The sequence below is a fragment of the Phasianus colchicus genome, chromosome 21, assembly GCF_987193195.1.
Source record: "Phasianus colchicus chromosome 21, bPhaCol1.hap1.1, whole genome shotgun sequence".
Classification (NCBI taxonomy): Eukaryota; Metazoa; Chordata; class Aves; order Galliformes; family Phasianidae; genus Phasianus; species Phasianus colchicus.
The window spans coordinates 10300078-10319771 of NC_143456.1; the positions used below are offsets into that span (position 1 = coordinate 10300078).

Below are 19694 nucleotides of genomic sequence, written 5' to 3' on the forward strand. Positions count from 1 at the left end.
CTGTGTAAACCGTGGGGCTGCTTCTGCCACATGCACAGCTCCTCTGCCTCTGCTGCGAGGTTGTGCAACAGGGTGCCCTCCTTGGAGAGCAGCTGCAGCACAGCAGGAAGGATGATCACTACACCAGTGCTCCAGGCACAGTGGGCTGCAAGCAGTGCAGAACAGCAGCAGTGGGTGCAAGAGCAGTGCCTGGCTGTTGGTCTGCACGCAGGAGTTGCCAACATGCTGTTTTATATATATCAGGTAATGTTTAACAATGGAGCATTATTGCTATGCATCCATTTCCAGTCTAATAAGCTTTATGCGTCAACGTTACACATTGCTTGTTCCATACAGAGCATGTAGGTGTCAGCAGTTACACTCCCAGTCTATACGTGTCCATGTACAGAGCTCTGCAGCACAACGTACAGCTAACCGCCCCGACTCACGCGGAGCTGAGCAGCGCTGAGCAATGCAGTGATGGGGCACTGCCCTGTGCTGCAGCCAGAGCTGGGGGCAGTGGACCCCCTGCACACATGGGCAGGGCAGGCACTGCCTGGGGCTCCCTGCTGCTCCGTGAGCTCAGTGCACCCAGCAGCATCCCACAGGTTAAACACAGGAGCACTGCCTTTCTGGGTGTTGGGATCATTTAGATCTCGTCGAACATTTTATATAAATACAAAGATTAAAATAATTTATTTCAACATCATTTCTATTACAATCATACAGTGTTTTCCCTTCAAAGCAAGTGCGTTATGTGTATACATATATATAAGTGCGTATATATTGTACTCTAGAGCTTCCCCCCTTCAGGAGCAGCAGTGACCGCAGTGCAGTGCATGAGGCCGGCCCTTCCCAGCTTAGGGCTGGCTCCAGACTCTCATGGCCCTGCTGCCTCCCTGCCCATTCAGGCTGCCATGGGGTGGGCAGAAGCCACGAGGCACTGAGATGGGATGTGCCCCTGGAACTCAGAGCTGATGGCTGAGAAGGGGGAAGGGTCCTGCAGCTCCCACAGGGTTGCTTCATTTACATACTAGGCACTAAAAATGCTGATTGTTAGGAAGATATTTACAGAGAACAGGAGGGTACTTACACGGCCTCCCCTTTCTAATGCTCAGGTTGGTCATGAACAACATGATTTTATCAATAACTTTATAATAAAAATGCAACACGCTCTGTGTATCAGGATTGTCTAGGAATGAGGGGGAACCAGCTGTGCAAATCACAGCACAGGGACGCACAGAGATGTTTTACCCTCTTTCACATTAAAAGAACACTGGGACGTGCTCTCAGCAGAAGCACTCAGAGCCCGGGAAGAGCAGCCCTGTCCCAAGGCCGGGAGGGGTTTACCCACAAGATGCCAGGCTGTGTCTCACCCACTGCCATGCAGTGCCTTTCTGGGAGCATGGCCAGAGGCCGCTGGGGCAGCACTGGGGGCACTGGGGGGGGCCTCCCACCAGAGTTGGACACTTCTCCCAGTGGGTGCCCATCACAGCCAAAGGGCAGCATGAAAGCTGCTCGCCTCCTGCAGAGCTGATCGTACTTTGGGGTTTGATTTCACCATCTGGAGAGCTGGCCTGAGACTGCGACTGAGAGTCTCCTAAAAGCATTGTAAGTTACAAACACCGAGCTACAAAAATAGAGACCTCTGGCTGCATGGCGCTCTGGGGGCTGGAGGCAGGTGATGGTTCAGAAGGAGGGCCATGCTTTCCCAGGGGTTTGAACTGAGCACGAGGGAGGTGGGCTCCGATGGTTCGGACACCGCAGGCAAAGCGTCATCTGCAGCCTCTGCTCCTGATGGGGCTGCACTGTGGCCAGCTCTGCCCCGTGGGTGGCAGCGCACCAGATCCCGCTTTGCCAGTGCCTTGCTGACATGATTTCAGTCTGTGGTGAGAAAACAGCAGCCGGCTGTAGGTGCCGATGAGGAACACGGTGCTGGCGTGCGGACACCCCGTGCGGGTGACGTGGGTCACAGCCGTGCTCCGGCGGGGAGCAGCGCCGGGTGCTGCAGACGGGCACCTTTCGGTTTGGGGGACCCCTGCAGCAGCCTCGTCCCAGCCTCGTTCCTTCGTCGCCCCTCGGCAAGCCTCGTGCAGCGCTGCCCCAGCCCGCTCCGCACGGCGCAGCCCGGCGGGCTCAGCGCGGGGCCGAGAGCGGAGCGCTGCCTCCCCTGCCCCCTTCCCGGGGGACGGCGACCTCGGCTGCTGCTCAGCACGGTGCTCCGGGGTCAGCGCCTTCCCAGCCGCTCGGGCCGTGCCCGCCTCGATGCTCACTCCCGCGCGCGGGCACCGCGGGGCCCAGGCCCCGGCCGCTTGCCGGGCTCGCCCTTGGCTGGCCGAGCCCCGGCTTCGGGCTCCTGCGGCGGCGGCTGGGGCAGCCGTTGCGCTCGGGGGACCGCGGCAGCGCGGCGGGGCCCGGCGTGGGGCTCCGGCGGTGACGGGCGCTGCGGGGCGGGCGGCCGCGCCGCGTAGAGGAAGAGGGCCGGGTCGGGCATGGCGTCGTGCTCCTCGCGCGCGGGGTCCCCGGGCCGGGCGCCGACCCCGGCCGGGCGCCGCGGATGCACCCTATGGCCGCGGCGCGGCTGCCTGCCCTCGGCCGGGGGCTGCGCGGGGGGCGGCCGCCCGCCGCTGCGGGGGCCCGGCAGGCGCTGGGCGGTGGCGTGCAGCTGCAGGGAGAGGTAGGCGGCCGCTTCCGTCTGCTTCTGCAGCTCCGTGTCGAGGATGGTGACGCGGTGGCTGCGCCGCTTCAGCTCCTCCAGGAAGCGCCGCTCTTTGCTGCGGAGGCTGGAGCGCAGCGCGGCCACCAGCGTCTCCTTGTGCCGCAGCTCCTTGCGCAGCTCCAGGTTGTCCTTCTCCTTCTCCTGCAGCTGAGCCTCCATCGCCCGGCACTTCTCTTCCAGCTCCCGGTCCAGCGCGTCTGCGGGGAGGCAGCGGTTAGGGGAGCTTCGCTCCGTGCGCGGCGCGGTTCCCAGCACGGGGCGGCCGCGCGGGGTGCCGGCATGTCCCAGCCGTGCCGTGGGGTGCTGCGTGCTTCTGGGAGTCGTGGTTGCAAAGCCGCCCACGGGCTGCCCAAGCAGAGGCTCCCTCCCAGTGCACGCAGCCCCTCCCTGTACCCCGTGGTCCCCTCTGCATGTGGACGGTTTCAGGCTGGGAGAGAAGAGTAAAGCCCAGCAGTAAGAACATCAGCCCAGCACGTAGGGTGTTGCTGCCCTTGTGCCAAGAGACTGAAAAGCCAGAGTAGAGAACAGAGAATGCTAATCTGGGATTACCGGGCAGTTGGGCCAGGCTCAGCTGAGCACCTCAGCATAAATGCGTGTATGTGTTTTTCTGGGGGCACACACATACACACGTATATGTATGGGCACACAGGAGCCCATATATCTGAAGCTGTTTTCCCTGCTGCTCTCCTTGCTGAGCGTGCAGGAGGGATCTGAGCTCTTCTGCACAGGCGCTGCCAGCTGCGATGCGCTCCCCATGCTGCCTCCCTGCTCCGAACACCCAACCTGTTCAGCTTCTTTCTGCACTGCAGCAGTCACTGCCAGGCACGGGCCTTGGCAGGACATGTTTGAGCAGTGGTGCCGCAGCAGGCAGCACTTCCCCACGGCTCCCAGCCAGGAGTGGGGACCGTGCCCTGCCTGCCCCAGCCTTTCTGAGTCACCCAGCAACACCTGGAGATCAGTGATTTCACACAAGCCCTGCCTGTGACTCCTGCACACTCTGTACCGCCCTGCCTGGGCTGTGTGGGCTGCTCCACTGCGGCTCCTGCTGCCCGCAGGAGCATGGCACTGGCTCCCACCCACCTATCCCACCTTCCTGTACATGCCAATGCCCTCTGTGGAACACGAGCACGAGCTCAGCACCAGGCCAGGTGCCCCAATTGGCCTGAGCCCCCGCCAACTCCCTGAGGGCTGGGTGCAGGGGGTTGTGGCTTCAGGCTGCCGCCTTTCAATAAAGAGCATTCTCAGTTCTACAGGGAACTACACACTGTTGGTGTGGGGACTCCAGGGATGTGGCACCACGCGGCATTCCCTGCACTCCACCATCAGAGGTGTTGTGAAGATGTGAGCAGTGTGGGGCAGGGGGATGTGGTGGAAGGCGGCCGCTCAAGCACAGCCGGAGAGGTGGATGCACAGCCCTGCACAGCACACAGCGTGCCCAGGCGTGATCCCACAGCTTGCAGGAAGCTCTGCCTGTTGTGATACACACTGCAACAGCTTTACAGCTTTGGCTCTTAAGTACTTTCTGCAAAGGAGAAATGTTTTATAATGAGATCTTAAGGAAAGAAGCTGCACGCAGTAATTATTACTGAGTGGTATTTGAAGAGTGATCATTTGGCGGCATCTTAATTTAGGCTGTTGCCCCATAAATGTAGCAAATGGGATTGTACTCTTTTGGAGCCGTTAAGGCATCTTGACGGGCAGCGCCCTGCGGGTGGTGCTGTGCAGGCGATGGTCGCTGCCATGCACTGGCGCTGCTAACACCGGGCGGGCAGGGAGAGAAGCCGAGCCCGCGGCATGCAGCCATGGCATCGTGCTGGGACGGCGAAGGGATGGGGTTTGGCTTCAACCCAGAGAGGAGGCGGAGCTGCTTCCATAGCATCCTCTGCTGGGCACGGCAGCTGGGCAGTGCTGGGCCCGGACACGAGCGAGGGACGGGATGAGGGCTCAGTGCCACGCAGCTCGCCGTGCTGAGTGCGCCAGGACTTTTCTGTCCCTTTTTTTGGAACGCATGGAGTTTTTTCTCATGGGATGTAATGTTACATAACGTCACTGGAAGAGGTTCCGAATTGACCTCCAAATGCCCAGGACAGCGCACAGGGGTTGGGGGAGTGCAGGGGTCACCGACTGTCTGTGTTTGCTTTCTCCCGGGGCTCAGGGGTCTGCAAGCTTTGAGTCGCTCCCCGGGGATCTGCAGTGCCCCTGCGGGCTCTGTGTAAGGGGATTAGCAAAGCAAACCCGAGGAATGCTTGCTTTCATATGCAAATCCTCCCTGGGGCATCGGCACGGGCACTCAGGGCCGTTCTATCTGAGCACAGAGCCCCAGCGATCCTTCAGGCCGGAGGCCCCGTCCTCCCGCTGGGCCCCCCACCCCTCGGAGCGCTGCAGCCGTCCCCCCGCACACTTACTGCTCTCACCTTGCTGGCGGGCCTCCAGCTCCTTCATCTCAAGGTCGTGGGTCAGCTCTGGAAGAGAAACCAGACGGCAGTGAGACGCGGCGCAGCGCTGCTTCTCTGCCACCGCGAGCGGCCACGGAGCGGCAATGCGGGCAGCAGCGGCGGGCAGCGCTCCGTGCTGGGAGCTCTGCAGCTCCTATCTGCTGAACCATCTTCGGCGCTTTAAACCAGGACAAGAGCGAAGCAATGGACTGAAAATAGACCAAATCTAAACTGCCGCCTGAAGTATTTCATCATTTACTGCCCGCAGAGTGATCTCTGCCTCTGTGCGTGATGCAAGCAGACCCACAGCAACCACAGCCCCACGGACCCCACACAATTTCTCAGCGAATATCACAGACCACCAAACCACCAGCAAACAGGAGGAGCAGAGGGACGGCAGCATTCCGTCATCCCCGAGCTTTTTGTCTTCTGAGTATGAATTTAAACGGTTAATCTCTGCCCTACATTTTTCTTTTAATCTGCTTTCGTGTTGACTCTAATCCCCATCACCGCCACCCTGAAACGGAGCTCTTGGCTGAGGCTGCTCTGCCGTCTGACTTGGAAAACAAATCTGTGGTGAGAATGCAGAGTAACAGAGAACGTAATGCAATTTCTGGAAAGCTTTCAGCACTCCTGCCTGCCCCACGGAAAATCAATGGCAGCTGTGTTATTTTACCGAAGTTAAAATAATGGGTTTGGAGTCTCAGAGAGATTCCAAATGAAACCTAAAGCCGTCTCCTGCTGGAAAAGATGTTGCTGCCTGCACAGTGATGCTCAGGACGGGGTCCCCGCTTCTGTGCTGGGGTGCCTGTGCCTCTGAATCCCTCCCTGTGTCGCTCCCACGACTGGCCCCACATGTGCCCTCCTTCCTATGGGTGTCAGGCTCCTGTGTCCCCACTGGTGCTGCAGCCACATGCAGCAGTGGCTGTGATGCCCTCTCTGCACGATGTGGTTCCAGCAGAGGCCATTGCTGGGCCCCGCAGTGAAGATCCCCAAAGCCCAGCACCATGTGGAGCCCTCACTGCCACCACGGCCCCTCCGGGCAGCACTGCTCTCCTCCTGCTGCTCTGCTAACACTGGGATGTGCTAATTATTGCCACAGCAGCTGAGCTCATCTTCCAGTAAAAGGAGAAACAGAGGAGTCTGAAAGGATCTACTGCTATTTCTGCTGTGTTTATACTTTGCAAATAAAATGGGAGTGGGAGGGGAGCCAGCACTGCTGTAATGAGAGGATCCTTCCAGCAGATGAATCACTCTACGCTGCTTTGCTGCGTTTGTCTTCCTGCAAAGCCTCCATCCGAGGATGTTGCACTGTGGGACTTTACTGGGGTCGGCTTCCCCTGACCCCATGGTGCAGCTGGGGGATTGCTATCCCACTGTCCTGTGCTGGCAGTGCAGCAGAGGGCTCAGTGGGTGCTGCAGTCCCTCTCCAGCTGTCGGCGCTCCATTGGTGCACAGCTGTGAAGCCGAGCTGCAGGAGGACAGGCACTGCTGGCGGTGAGTCCACTGAGACACCAAGGTCATGATGCAAAAACCCAAGGTCATAGCAGCACATACAGGTGCAGCAATAACCTACATGCCTGGACCAGGCAGGAAAGTGCTGACTGACCCATCTACCTCCCTCGTGCAAATGAATAGCAGGCAGTGGCACTGCAAATACATCCAAGGTCACCCCAGAGCTACGTAAGAGCTTGGACCCACCATACCCCACAGATGCAGAGCCGTGTGCCTCATGGATGGGGCACGGTGCTTGTTGCAAAAAGCAAATGGGACAGGGCCATTGCTGCCAGGGCAGCTCAGAACCTCCCCGTATGATTTATGCCTGAGGGTCCCCTGGCCTCACGTATCAGGAGAGGCATGGATACAGCTATTAAAACAATGAAATGGAACAGCAAAAGCTCAGAAAGGATGGGTGGGAATGGACAATTTTAGAAATGCCCTCATGTCTCTGTTTCCCGGGAATCAGTGATGATTAGGAGCTGGAAGACAATGAGTAATTGGCCAGGCTGAATTATTGATGAGAGCCACTGGGGTGGACTCCAGGGGTGGGCAGGAGGACGGGGGGAACTGCCCCAGCCCAGGAACCCACGTTCCTCCAATTCTGAGAGGGAGCTCAGCACAGTCCCATGCCTGCTCATCCATCGTCAGTGGAGTTCAGCCATTTTCCTTCTCTTGGGCAAATGGCATCTGGGAGAAAGGGAGAACCAGCTCTATGTTTTAATAATAGGACTGTCTTTGAGGGCAGGATGGGTTGTGCTGTGCTCCCTGTGCCATAGTGCCCAGTGCTCACCTGAGCAGTGCTTCTGCAGGCGGAGGATCTCCAGATGCAGGCCATGGAGCAGCTCCATCTGCTCCTTCTTCAGGAAAGCAATGTGCCTCTGCACACTCTGGATCTGGTGCTCCAGGGACACGGTCTCCATCGCAACTGAATTTGCAGCCCACGCCTGAGGGAGAAGAGAGGGCTCACAGTCAGAGCACAGCTCGGTGGGTCACCCCAGCAGCACCAGCCCCATGACCCGTGGGACACAGAGCCCTGGGCTCTGCACCCTGTGCTCCACAGGGACGTGGCTGCAGGGCAGCAGCTCTGCACCCACAGCCCCGCAGGACAGCACCCATGCCTCTGTTTGGCCCCACTGCCTCTTGTTGCAGGCTTGGGCTGAGAGCCCCAGCACTGCGAAAACAGAAAATGCACCATACAGACCCTTGTATTGAATGGGCTCATTTCTGTTTTAAGTATGGCCTTAGGAAATCTGCCTCATCACTGAGCAGAGATACAACTGGGGCAGGATCACCCCTATGAGCCACACAGCGGTGATTTCAGTTGCTCAGTGAGCCCCATATTGCAAAGCAGCAACTGCAGAACGAGATCCAGGGCATGAAAAATACAATATGGTCTGTCCAACCCGATCAGCATTGCATGGCAGGAGCTCAGCGCTGCCGCACGCTGGGAGGGTCAGCCCCGGGGCATGGAGTTCAGCAGTGTGCAGTGCTGCGTGCTGCCTACCTGCACGGAGAGGGAAAAATGAACCTCTGAAGGACCCTTAGATCTTGGAAATACCACATGTCCCTGTGCCATGCACCAAGATCAGGAGGAAACCTACAGCAACCCACTGCAGAGGTCACTATGAGTTTTGCCAGCAAGGCCACAGCACAGCACATGCTGTCCTGCTGCTGGGAAGCCAATCCACATTCATTTGCTTCTGATTTTCCATTCTTTTCCACAGAAACTTCAGAAGTAAGCAAATGTTCAGCTTGCATTTATAGCATGCCCAGCCCTTTAACGCAAGACATTTTAAGCTAATTCCCACACTCTATATCAAATCAAACTCCATTTAAGCTTGACTCTGAAGTAAGCAATTTTGGCAGCAGCTCTGGCTCAAAGCTTTGTTCTTGCCAAAGCATCTACAGATATGTGAAAACCTTGAAATCGGGGCTCCATGTACCCTGCCTTCCATAAGGAGGAGAGGATGCTCCAGTGCCCGTGCACTTGGGGCTCATTCCTGCTGTGGCCATTGCCCCACTGCAGCCCCAGCGCTGGGCCACTGCAGGGCCCGTCCCGCACTGGATTCAGGTGCTCTGCTGGCACATCCTGCACAGCTACAGCCACTGTGACAGACAGGGAGAATTTTTAGCCCCCTCCTTCCAGCCCTGATACAAAACCCTACAGCACACTGTGCTCCTGGGTGCTGCACGGCGGGGGAGGCTCTGCGTGTGGGGGTGCTGTGCCTCCTGCAGGCAAGAGGCTGGCTCAGCTCACAGCCTGGCTGGGCTTTCCACTCAGGTGCTGCTGCTCCACCTGCTGCTGCGGTGCTGCAGCAAAGCCCCCCGCCAGGGGAGGCAGATAGGGCATGGGCTGGGTGCCTAGAGCCAGCCGGGGCGGTGCAGGAGTTCCCTGGTGCCTGCAGCCCAGGAGCGCACCTTGTGGCAGCAGCACGTCCTCCCCCAGCCCTGAGGGTGGGGAGGGGCTGCAGGAGGGCCAGGCACAGCTTTGGAGCAGCTCCTTTGTGTTAGTGGTGGGACCTCATCTCTGGATGTTTAGAAAGTAGGTTGGGCAGAGCCCCGGAGGACATGTGCTGCTATTTTCAAGTGCTTTGTTCTATCTGCTCGAGATGTGCCCAGTAGAAATGGCTGGAGTTCTGCCATTGAACTTTCCCTCCCCTCCTTTAAGTGGAAAATTATCCTTTTCATAACAATGATTTTTTTTCTCCTTCAAATCAGTAGTTAAGTAATAAGTTGATTAAAAAAAAAAAAAAAACAAACAAAAAAAGCTTTTGGGAGTTAAGGTCTGCTTTGTCTGGTTTGGAAGGCAAAAGATCTGTGTAGTTGACCTGTGTGTTTAAAAACAAAACCAAACAAACAAACATAAAAACCCAAACAAAAAACAAACCGTGGTTTGTCTCTGTGGGTCCCGAGCCCCTCATTCCATGGGGCTGATTTTTGCACCCACAAAGAGCCATCCACGCCTTGGGCAGGGGTCTCCTGGCAGCCACCTGCATGCTGCTCTTCTGATGGCTGAGAGGAGCTGTGGGGCCGCAGTGGGGTATGTGCACATGGAATCCCTGACAGCTCTGCGACAGGTAACGATGTAAGAGCCACTCACTCTTAACGATGTCATGGAGTCTCAACAGCATCTGTAAGCTGTTTGAGCATTTCTAATGTTATCAGAAGGGAACGAATGAGTTGTTGCCTTGCTGGAGTTATCTGCACACATTACCCTAAAGAATTTCCAAACCCAATTCTTGGCAACCATTATTTTCCCTTCATTGCTTTTGAAGTTAAGTGAAGATTGCAACGGCGTTTTGAACATTCAGTTTGAAGCAGTTCCTCTGGTCACTGCACACAGCAAAATCACTTGGGAGGTGCTGGGAGCTAATAAGGACGATTTGCTGCTGGCTTAATGACACCTCATGGAGCCGTCGCACCTTCCAGAGAGCAGTGCCCATGCTCCTGTGTTGATGGCTTCACAGCCCCCAGCAGGTGCTGCAGAGTAGCTCCCGCATGCTGGAGCAGGGCAGGAGTCAGGGCATGGTGAGTGCTGCTGCCCTGGGGGATGGCACCGGTCTGCACAGAGCAGCAGAGGGGCTGGAAGAGGTCCTGCTCCCATCCCTCCCTCACCACCGTGGCTGTGACTTTGCATTTCCAGACTCTGAGTTGGCACCACGAGTGGTGGTGGAAGACTGCACAGAACCATGTACTGCGTGGCTCTGGGGAGACAAGAGCCTGCAGCTTCGGGAGGTGATGTCATGCGGCATAAAAGCCAAGGGTAAGCGATACTCCCCTTTGGTTTAAAGGATGCTCTATGCCCTTGTTGCTCGTAACTGCACACATGCATGGAGGGCAAGAAGGAGGCAGCAGCCTGCTGAGGGTTGTTTGTGCCCCTCCCAGAGGGGACACCTGCAGCCCAAGCTGTCCCCTCCCTGCAGCTCTGCCTGCACTGCTGCTCTGCTGCAGGCATCAGCTCCACTCGTGCCTGAGACTGCACCAAAACCAATTTGCATAGAAGAAGGCTGCACTGGGAGGGCAGTCCTCAGCAGCAAAGGCTGTGCTTATCTGCCCTAGCACAGCCCCATGGGGTTAGGGCTGGCAGTGTTTTTCAGACAGCACCTGGATGCACAAAGGGCCCTTCGCAGTGGGGTGCTCCTGGGTTTTGCAGCACCTCAGGGTGCTGGGTGCCATGCGAGATGTGCTGCATTTTAGCATCACTGGACATCCAAAGGACTTGATTCCATCACAGATTGCCTTCCAGGAACGAGTGGCCCCTGCTGCCCCTGCAAGGTTTTGAGCACAGGACTCCCAGTCTCCTCCTTAGAGACACAGAGAGCCTTCTGCAAGGCATTTGGGATCTGACATTTAGAGTTAAAAATAACTTAAGCACCAGGTGAGTTACGGGAGTTTTCTGAATTGCTCTTGCACTCTGACTCCCATCAACTTGCAAAAGAAAAGGACTGAAGCAACTTCCTGCAGTAACTTTAGTTTAGTTACAGGTCTGCAGATTTGCTTCCATGGCAAAACTGTACAGAAATCTGTTTATGTTAACTGGGATCCCAGAACTTTGACCTAAGGAAACAGCCTTGGTTCCTGATGGAGCATTTCAAAGGCAAATGTGTACGTACTTCATGTCTGCATATCCCAGCACAAAAACTGTCATACAAGACCCAGCCCCTATTCGCATAATCACGTGGCCAGTTACCTCAGGAGTAAGAGGGCATAAACAAGGTTTGCAGGAACAGGTCAATAATTCCTCCAGTTGTGGTTCCCCTCACCATCACAAGAAAACATACTCAGGAACGAACACCGATACATATCAGAAATTCATTCCGTTCCTCTTTATGATCGCAAAGAATTTGAGCGCGTTGAAGTTTGCAGCAATGTCATGAAGAAAGTACTTCTTTAAATGTAAGGAATGTATGGCAAAGGGAAGCTGGGAGCTTGAGAAGGTCACAGAGGCAGTGACGGCACCAGGAATAGAAACTAGAGGTGAAATCCCAGCCTTGGGAAAGTCAGCGGGAGCCTTCCTTGATCTGAGCAGAGCAGAATTACACTCAGCGTCCTATTTCCTATTCATTATCTAACAGTATCTATTCAAAGATAAAATCAATAGGAGGAACGTTGATTATAAATTATTGTGCTTTCCAGCAATTCCTTGCACACCGCTGCCGGTCCGACAGCCAAAGATGGGGACTGCCTCTGGCTGGCAGACGGCGGCGGTCAGGCCGTGCTCTGCCGCTGCCCGCAGGGAAGGAGCCGCGGCCGGGGCTCAGCACGGGGCAGCACGCGGCCCTCAATCGGCGCTGGGAGTCGATCACGACCTGAAACGGGCGATCCCTGCGGCGCGATCCCGCACTTGGGGAATGTCGCAGCAGCGCTCTGGGGGCCCTCGAGTCCTCGCGGCCTTAACCCCGCGGAGGGGGCCGACCCCGGCGGCGCTTCGAGCCGCTTTTCTGCGGCAATCGCCCTCGGAAGGAGCGACGCGACGGACGGCCGCACTCGGGGCGCAGCAACTTCTAGAACAGACGCGGAGCGGGCAGCGGGCAACTTCGGGAGGAGGAGTTCCCCCCGCAGCCCCCGCCGGGACGCCCCCTCCTCGCTCCGCAGCCCAGTGCCTCCCGTTCCCCCGGTGCCGCCGCCCCGCTCCGGCGCTCGGTGCCCGCCGTGCTCGGCCGGCCGCCGCCCGCCCTCCCGTTGGCTCCGGGCTGCGCAGGAGCGAATCTCGCCGAGCCCCGGTTGCAGCCGTACCGCCCGCGGGCAGCGCCCGGCCCCCGCCCCGCCGCCGCGCCGCGTTACCTGGGGGGAGCGTCGGGGCCCCGCGGGGCGCCCGCTGGGCGTCATGGGGCGGCCGCGCCGGGCCGGGCCGGGGCCGGGGCCGGGGCCGGGGCCGCGCCGGGCTCCCGCGCCGCCCGCGCTGCCTGCGGCGGCCCCGCCTCGCCCGGCCCGGCCCGGCCCCGCCGCCCGCCGGCAGCCGCGCCGTAAACAGGCGGCAACGTGACCGGAACTGGGGAGCTCCGCCGGGGCGCCGCGCCGGACCGCCGCGCCGGGCCGCGGTCGGGAAGGGCCGGGTCGAATCGAACCTCTCGGCGACGAACCGAACCGAGCCGCACCGGGCCGCGCAGCTCCGTGCCGCGCCAGGCGCCCGCGGGGCAAGGCGGCTCCGGCAGCAGCGGGGCGCGGCGAGGCCTCTCGGGGGCCGGCCCCAGCGGCGGGGGCATCCCCTGAGCGCCCCGGGCCCCGCCGGGCTCCGCTCCCCGCTCGCCGCTCCCCAGCTCCGCTCCGCTCCCGCCGCCGCTGTCCGCGGTGCTGACGGCGCCCGCCCGCCTCCACCCGGTCCCAGCGCGCCCCTGGCTCTGCCCCGCACCTTCTGCGGGGACCCCCGGCACGAATGTGCCCTGCAGCGGCCACCCGCTCCCCGCAGCCCCTCCCTCGCGGCTCGGAGCCCACGGAGCCGTTTCGCAGCAGGCCAGGAGCCCAGGAGCCGATCGAAGACCTGTGGTGTTTGTGCTTCCCACGACTTGTTAGAGTTAGTACAATTCAGAATGTGTGTGGGGATGCCAAATGTGGGGTAGCAGTAGCTTCAATAAGGAAACCGGTGGGGAGACACTGTCAAAAAAGAGCTTCCTTGAATCTGTGGTCAGAGGGATGATGTGAAAAGGTTTACTCATATGGTTGGTAATTCTTCACACCCTTACATTTGTGTCATCCCGAGCAGCTGAGGCTCCACTTGCGAAGATAACTGCATTCATTGTGTCTCTCTTACAGCAGGGGAAGCTGAAATGTGGCCTGTTCCATGTCACATGGCACTGTAGAGAAATGGTAGAGTCCTCCCATCAGCTGACAGCCTGCTGATCTGCTCCCCACTCTGAAAGCTGCTGCAGAGTGCAGCGTTCCCAGGCAGGTGCTGGTGGGGCTGGGTTGCCGTCCTCACCTTAAAGTTGTGCTGTTCTGCATAGGGAAGCTTTAGAGTATCGCCCCCCTGTGCACAAACAGCACGTGAGTGTGTTGTCAGGCAGCCCACAGGATATGATTTGTGGTGTCCTTTTGTCATCCCTCTCCTGTCTCCTTTCTGGACGTCTGACACCCTGACCAAATGTCTGCGCTGTGCACAGCACTTGGACTCTGCCATGGGAAACAGTCCCACATTCTGCCTACAGGTAGACAGGCCCAAGTTCAGCACATGGAGTCTGTAACATCCCATGCTTTGGGGGAAATGGATTTGCAATGAATTATTCAGACAGTGGTACTTACGGCACAGCCAGCACAACTGAGAGCCTCAGTGTCTCCTAATGCTCCCTTGTTCATACAGATTCTGGTGTGGCCTTCCTCTAAACTTGTTACCTCTTAAAACACAACCTCTTCCTGCAAGGACAAGTTGTTATGAAGTGAGGGATATTTGTGTGAATTAGGCTTTCTTTTTCAGAGAAGCACTGTCTCACTGGGTCATCCCTCACCCATTTGTACCACTGTGTCAGTACTGCCAGGCTATCCTTTGCCCATCCCAGTCCCCTTGCTGTGTGTCGGAGTGTGGCTTTTCAGTGCCTCCCTGCAGCTTCCCCTAACCCGTGTGTCTGCTTTAGTAGAAGTGAATTACAGGCGGGACGGGGGAGGGTGGTTTTGGAGTGCATCGTGTTTCACCAGATCTGTACAGTTTTCATTGATTTTCCAATGAATAAAACAGAAGCCTGCAGACAATCAAGGTCAGGCGTTTGGGGACAGACAGCTGCCTCTGAATGAGGTCATTGCTCCAGGACACGGCCGTGCCAGCACGCGAGGACAGCAGCAGCGCTCAGCATCCAGCAGGCGTGTGGCCGAGCAGCTGCCCTGCAGCAACTGCCCCACAGCTGGGGTTGGGCTGGGGGATCTTTAGAGGTCTGTGTGAGCCCCTCTGTGGCTCTGTGAAATGAAGAAACAACAAAAACGAGGGGCTGTGATGAGTGTGTTATGGAAGCTGGCAATGGTGCAAAGAAAATTAAGTATAGCATGCTCGCTTTTATGACTGGAAGAAGTGAAGGTCTAAGGGCAAGACAGGACCGGGAGTAACAGTAAGAATTCAAATACACTTCTGAAACCATAATTTGATGATGAGGCCACACGTTCAACTAAGATGGGATGATATATGGATCAAATGAAAAAATAGAAGAGGAACAACGAGTTTAGAAGAAGGCAAGATATACGCACGATGCACGCGTGCTATTATTAATTCTAAAGAGCTCTCCCATGTGCTCGCCCTCCTGTACTGAGCTGGTGTAACGGCCGGATGTGCCGGTGCGGTCCCCTCGCTTTGTCCCGGTGCAGCATTGCCCGCCCGCGGTCACCCCGCGCCCCTCCCGGCTGCGCCCTGCTCCGATGCCGGCTCTGCTGCTCCTGCGGGCCGGGAGCTTTGTGACCCGCACAGCGGCGGTTGGTGCCACCATCTGCTGGCGTGCACCCAAATCGGCCCACCGAGATGCCTTCTAACGGGAGTGCGGCAGCACTCGGCCTCCCGCTGCCCCCCGCCCTCACTGGCTGTTATCCGAGCGGTCCGGGGCCGCCCGCAGCAGCAATCCACTCCCCGCGGGCGCTGCGGGGCTCTGCGGGCGTTGTCCGGGGCGCGGCTCCGCAGCTCCGTGCCTGCACTGCCCCCCGGCGGCTCTCCGCAGTGCCGGCCCTCAGCCTCGGGTAAATTGCTGGGGGAATTCTGTATGTATTTCGTTTAAAAGCTCGAGTTTAACTTAGCCTCACGTACTGCTTTTCAACTGAATTGGAACGTTGTGTGTGCGTGCCTGCTAGCTGCTTCGAGAAAGTAAGCTTCTTAAAGCAATGGAGGACTGAAAGCTTGAGAGTTTGAGTAAATTTATTATCAGCTCAATGTTTACAGTGGGGTCTGACCGTATCTCACCTGCCAGGTGTCTGCTCGAGCTGCCATTCCGCCAGCAGCTGCTCCTACACGGCCGAGCGGAGCTCTGGGCAGCCCCAGCGTGGGACACCCGGATGGGTGGGAAGGGCCGGGACCAACCTCCCCTTCGGGGCTCTTCTTCTTTCAGTCTGCCAGGCCTGCAAAACTGTTCCTACAGATCACAGGAGATCTGGGGCCAGGACATCCCTTTGGAGAAACCGCTCTGAGAGCGATTTGAACCTCTTCGGAACGATACCCCATCTGTTTCCTAAGCACCACGGGCCGCCCGACACCGACAGCAGTTCCGGGGATCGCAGGAGGAAAACCAGCGCTCAAAGAGTAACTCTCATCTGACGTTCCTGAGCGCCGGGCCGTTAGCTCCTATGGACGGACATCGGTACCCGACGGAGTCCTTCCCGGAGGTTCGGGCCGCAGCCCCCGGGGAAGTTCTGCGGACCCCGAGGACTCGCGGCGCTCGGCGCTTCAGGCGCTCGGGAGGCGGGACGGCGCGTCGCCCCGCAGGCACAGCCGTGCGCCGGGATGCAGCGCGGTCTCGCGAAGTCCGGTCTGCAAACCGGGGCTCCCACGGAAGCGTCGCTGCGCGGCTCGCGCCGATGTCCCGCGCGGGCGTTGCGTAACGCTTTGCGTAACCGGAGCGGCCTCGCGCCGACCGCGCGCACCTGGCGGGGGGGTCCGCGCCTCCCGCACAGCCGCCCCGCCCCGCACCGCCTCGCCTCACCCTGCGGCGCGGAGTTCCGAGCGCGGCGAGGCCGCCCGACGGCGGAATGGCCTCGGGCAAAGCGGCGGGGGAGCGGCGCTGGGAGCTGGTGCGCTGGTGGGTGCGGGTGTCGTGGCCGCGGGAGCGGCCGGGAGGGGTTCCGTAGGGTCGGTTCGGGGGTCGCTGTGCGTGGGGTCCTGAGCTGTGTGAGCGGGGCCGTCCCGGTGCCAGGAGGGGAATCCCGGCGCCTGGGGAGCTCCGGGCGCTTTGCCGTGTGCGTGCAGCCCCGGCAGTCCGGCACCGAGCTCTCCTGCGGCGCTCCGGACGCACGGCGCGGCCCCGCACGGGAGGCGCAGCTCCGGGCTGCGGCTGCTCGGGCGGCGTTCGGCATCTGCGGTGCCGCGGAGGCGGGAGGGGGTCGGAGAGCTTCCCCGTCCCAGAGCTTTGTGGTTTGGGAAACTGCCTCCGTCCCGCGCGGGAGAAGCGTTGGCGCTGACGGCGATCTGCTTCCGCGCGTGCTCGGCTGCTGTAGTTGCACCAGGAAAGTCTCGCGGACGGGCATGGATGCTTTGGGGGCATTGTGGCTCTTGTTAGGGGGGATACTGGAGCAGCGGTGGAGCGTGGCTACCCGCTATTTCCTTTCGTGGATGGAATGACGGCAGCGGCCGGAGCCGCTGGGGCAGGCTGACATTGGGAACGAGCTTTCTCTGTGTCTTTGTATCTTTAATTGTATAGTTTGTGACGTTCGAGGCGTGTGACTTTTGAGCAGGGCGCTGTAGCCGTGCCAGGCTGTGAACGGAGCGGCTCCGGGGGCTGACGCAGTGCTGGGAGCGGCCCAGGGACTGCCCCGCGTCCGGGGAGCGCGGCTGGGGCCGGGGCTGGGAGAGGGGCTGACAGCCGCCGGGGAGGGGAATCATCTGAGGATTTTTTTTTTTCCTCTCCTTGGCAGTCTAAGTTTGCACTTCTTGCAAACTTAGACACAAAATGTTGTGATGGCTGCTTGACCTGGCTGTTCTGCCATCCCTCTTTACCCCCTCCTTCTTTCCCAAACGACGTTTGGCTTTGCGTGTTGCTGCTTTTTTCAGCAGTATCACATGCAGGAGCTGTCAGAGAGCATTAGGACTGTAGAGCCCTCGCTTCCATCTTCCAGGAGAATCAGCAGCTCAGTCTGTCCCAGGCTCTCTGGGATCCTCCCCAGCTTACTTCTGGCAGGAGCAGCTGCCTTGTGCTGGGCCCAGGTAGTGCCTCTAGGCTTCTCTTCCCTCTTGGCTTCTGTTTGTCCCAATTATTGGGCACAGGAAGTGAAATTCCAGGTGTGTGTATGTGTGTGTGCATCCCCAACTGCTGCTCCAGAGACTTTAAATAATTTATGACTTGCTGATGAAATGTCATGTTCAGAGGAGGGTGTGTGAAGCACAGCTGAGATGCAGGCAGCGGAGTTTTGTGCTGCAAGATGGGAGCAAGGGCAGGCATGGCATCTTGCTCACGTAACGGAGAGCATGCTCTTCTTTTCAAAATAATAAACATCGATTCATAACTTGATTATCATTAAGCTTCAACATTGGCCTGGCATTCAAAACAAGGTTAGGAAGGCATCTGTCTGCTCCTGCAGCCGGTACTGGCACTGGGGCTCAGCACACCCATGTGTGAGCAGGGCAGTGGGGACACAGGTGCTGAGGGGTGCTGGGCAGCAGTGCTGTGCCTCGGTCTCCTGGGGAAATGTCCCCACTGCTCTGCAACTGTTGTTTGTCTTGTGCATGAGGAGCTGCAGCGGGATGTCGGGGGGATGCTGGGGGGATGTCAGGAGGTGCTGCTCCAGGGGTGGCACCTGGCTGGGGCTGTGGGGATGCTGTGAGGCTCAAGAGGGGCACTGATTTTGTAATTTTGCTACTTTCACTAAAGAACATGCTGCTATTATTGCTGCCTGACTTGCAACTTCAAGCAGCGTTTCTGGGCCAGCTGCTCCCTGTACCCTGCATCTCCCTCTCTCGACAGCACCCTGCTAATAAATATTTCAGCCTTTCTCGCTGTTATTTTTAGGTACGTGAGGGAGGGCCGGTTCCGCATCGAGGAGAGGACGCTGACGGCCTTCCAGTGGCTCTACTCTCCCCAGCAGCACCGCATCGTCAGCCGCGCCGACCTGGGCTCACCCAGCAGGTAATGGCACACGGTGCCCCTGCGCCTTGCTTCGCCCGCAGCACGCAGCTCACTCCGGGTTTGCTCAGCAAGTGCATTGGGATCCAGGGGCTGCCCAGCCCTGGTGCAGCTATAAGCGATCCCTCTGGGAGAGTGTATGCTCTGACACCGCAATTTTGTTCAGTGCTTGAAGTCTTTCCTTCTGAACTCCTTGGAAATGTGTCTTGAAGCCATGCTGTGTGTGTGTGTGAGGGCTCTGTCTGCCTCTGGTGCCACACGCACTGCTGTTGGGCTGGATCTGAGTGGTGGTAAAATGTCATTCACACAAAAGCCCGGTGGGCCTGCAGGAACATATAGCACTGTGTCCACGTTTCTGCTCGTTAGGAGAGCTGGGCAGCCCCTTTCTGGGTGGTTGTGTGCTGAAAGTCTTTTCCCTGCCAGCAGACCCTCCAGAGCCCTGCAGCATGCCTGCCCACAGGTGGGGTCTGCCCTCAGGCACACAGCAGGACTGGGAGGAGGAGGAGGAAGGGCTGAAGCACGAGCTGCTTCCAGAAATGGGGTTTCCTCTGCCACCAGAGAGGCTTTGTGGGAACAGTCAAACTCTCTGTGATTGCTATTGATTTTTTTAATGAGTTTTTGCAAATTGCCATCAAAGTTTATATTAATCTCAGTGTCCAGGCACATATCTCATGTGAAACTTAAATGCTTGTAATGTAATTTATAATTAGTGTTAAGTGCTGCTGGAGTTAATTCCATGGGATTGATTTGATTTCCCAGCAGGCTGGGAGGCGATCCATAGTGATCCGCAGGGCCATGCTGGGCTCTGCTCTCTGGGGATGTGGCAGGGCCTGAGGGAATGGCATGGAGCTGTGCTGGGGGGCACTGAGGGGAGATTCTGCACCAGAAGGCAGTGAGCACGGCCCCAAGCTGCCGGGGCTCCAGGAGCTCTTTCTTTATGTGGTGATGGTGATAAGCTGAGCAGGAGGGTGGGCCATCACAGGGAGGGTTGGTGTAGTGGGTGTTGTGTTAGTTTTGTTACTGACACATAGCACTGCTCATCGGTCTCACCTGAGCAGCACTCACTCAAGGATGGGGACACGGAGCCCGATGCAGTTCTACATACACAGTGCTCTTTGTTCCACATCTGAGCTCGGAGACCTCTGCCCTCCAATCCCACTGATGCACACCTGTAATTTCAGCCATTTTTTTAAAACTCATTTAATTTTGGTGGGATTGCTGGTGTGTGACAGCGTGCCTGTCTGGGAATATCTGCGCTCTCAGAAGAGTCTGGGACAAGTCCCATAAACCACAAGGGGTGGCCCCAAACCTGTCCCCATCAGG

At 58.2% G+C, this 19694-nt stretch overlaps 2 protein-coding genes across 5 annotated transcripts in view; one reads left to right on the plus strand and one right to left on the minus strand.

Annotated features, from left to right (window-relative positions):
* Nucleotides 1–145: 145 nt before the first annotated feature.
* Nucleotides 146–12706, minus strand: CCDC92B (coiled-coil domain containing 92B). 2 transcript variants are annotated; one of them, XM_090122561.1, is made up of 4 exons: nt 12418–12487; nt 7424–7577; nt 5104–5160; nt 146–2895 (listed from the first exon to the last, which is right to left on the minus strand). In XM_090122561.1, the coding sequence occupies exons 1-4, from the start codon at nt 12460–12462 to the stop codon at nt 2249–2251; spliced, it is 903 nt and encodes a 300-aa protein (XP_089978687.1). In that variant the 5' UTR covers nt 12463–12487; the 3' UTR covers nt 146–2248. The 2 variants fall into 2 exon arrangements, with proteins under 2 accessions (XP_089978687.1, XP_089978689.1); XM_090122563.1 differs by having other exon boundaries at nt 148–2895; nt 5113–5160; nt 12418–12706.
* A 3472-nt stretch (nt 12707–16178) lies between these two features.
* Nucleotides 16179–19694, plus strand: part of RAP1GAP2 (RAP1 GTPase activating protein 2) — a 51336-nt gene continuing 47820 nt past the window's right edge. Inside the window, exons 1-2 of one of the 3 annotated variants that reach the window (XM_090122471.1) lie at nt 16179–16334; nt 18258–18374. In XM_090122471.1, the coding sequence (XP_089978597.1) occupies nt 16285–16334; nt 18258–18374 (167 nt within the window). In that variant the 5' untranslated portion in view covers nt 16179–16284. The remainder of the gene's footprint in view (nt 16335–18257; nt 18375–19694) is intronic. The other 2 variants (XM_090122474.1, XM_090122473.1) reach the window with 2 other exon arrangements.

Excerpts from the sequence above, each read along its gene's own strand:
- CCDC92B (XM_090122561.1), bottom strand. The coding sequence starts at position 12,462 with ATGACGCCCAGCGGGCGCCCCGCGGGGCCCCGACGCTCCCCCCAG. Across the intron at positions 7,578-12,417 it reads GGCCCCGACGCTCCCCCCAG|GCGTGGGCTGCAAATTCAGT; the intron begins GTAACGCGGCGC and ends CTTCTCCCTCAG. Across the intron at positions 2,896-5,103 it reads CCGCCAGCAAGGTGAGAGCA|ACGCGCTGGACCGGGAGCTG; the intron begins GTAAGTGTGCGG and ends GCCTCCCCGCAG.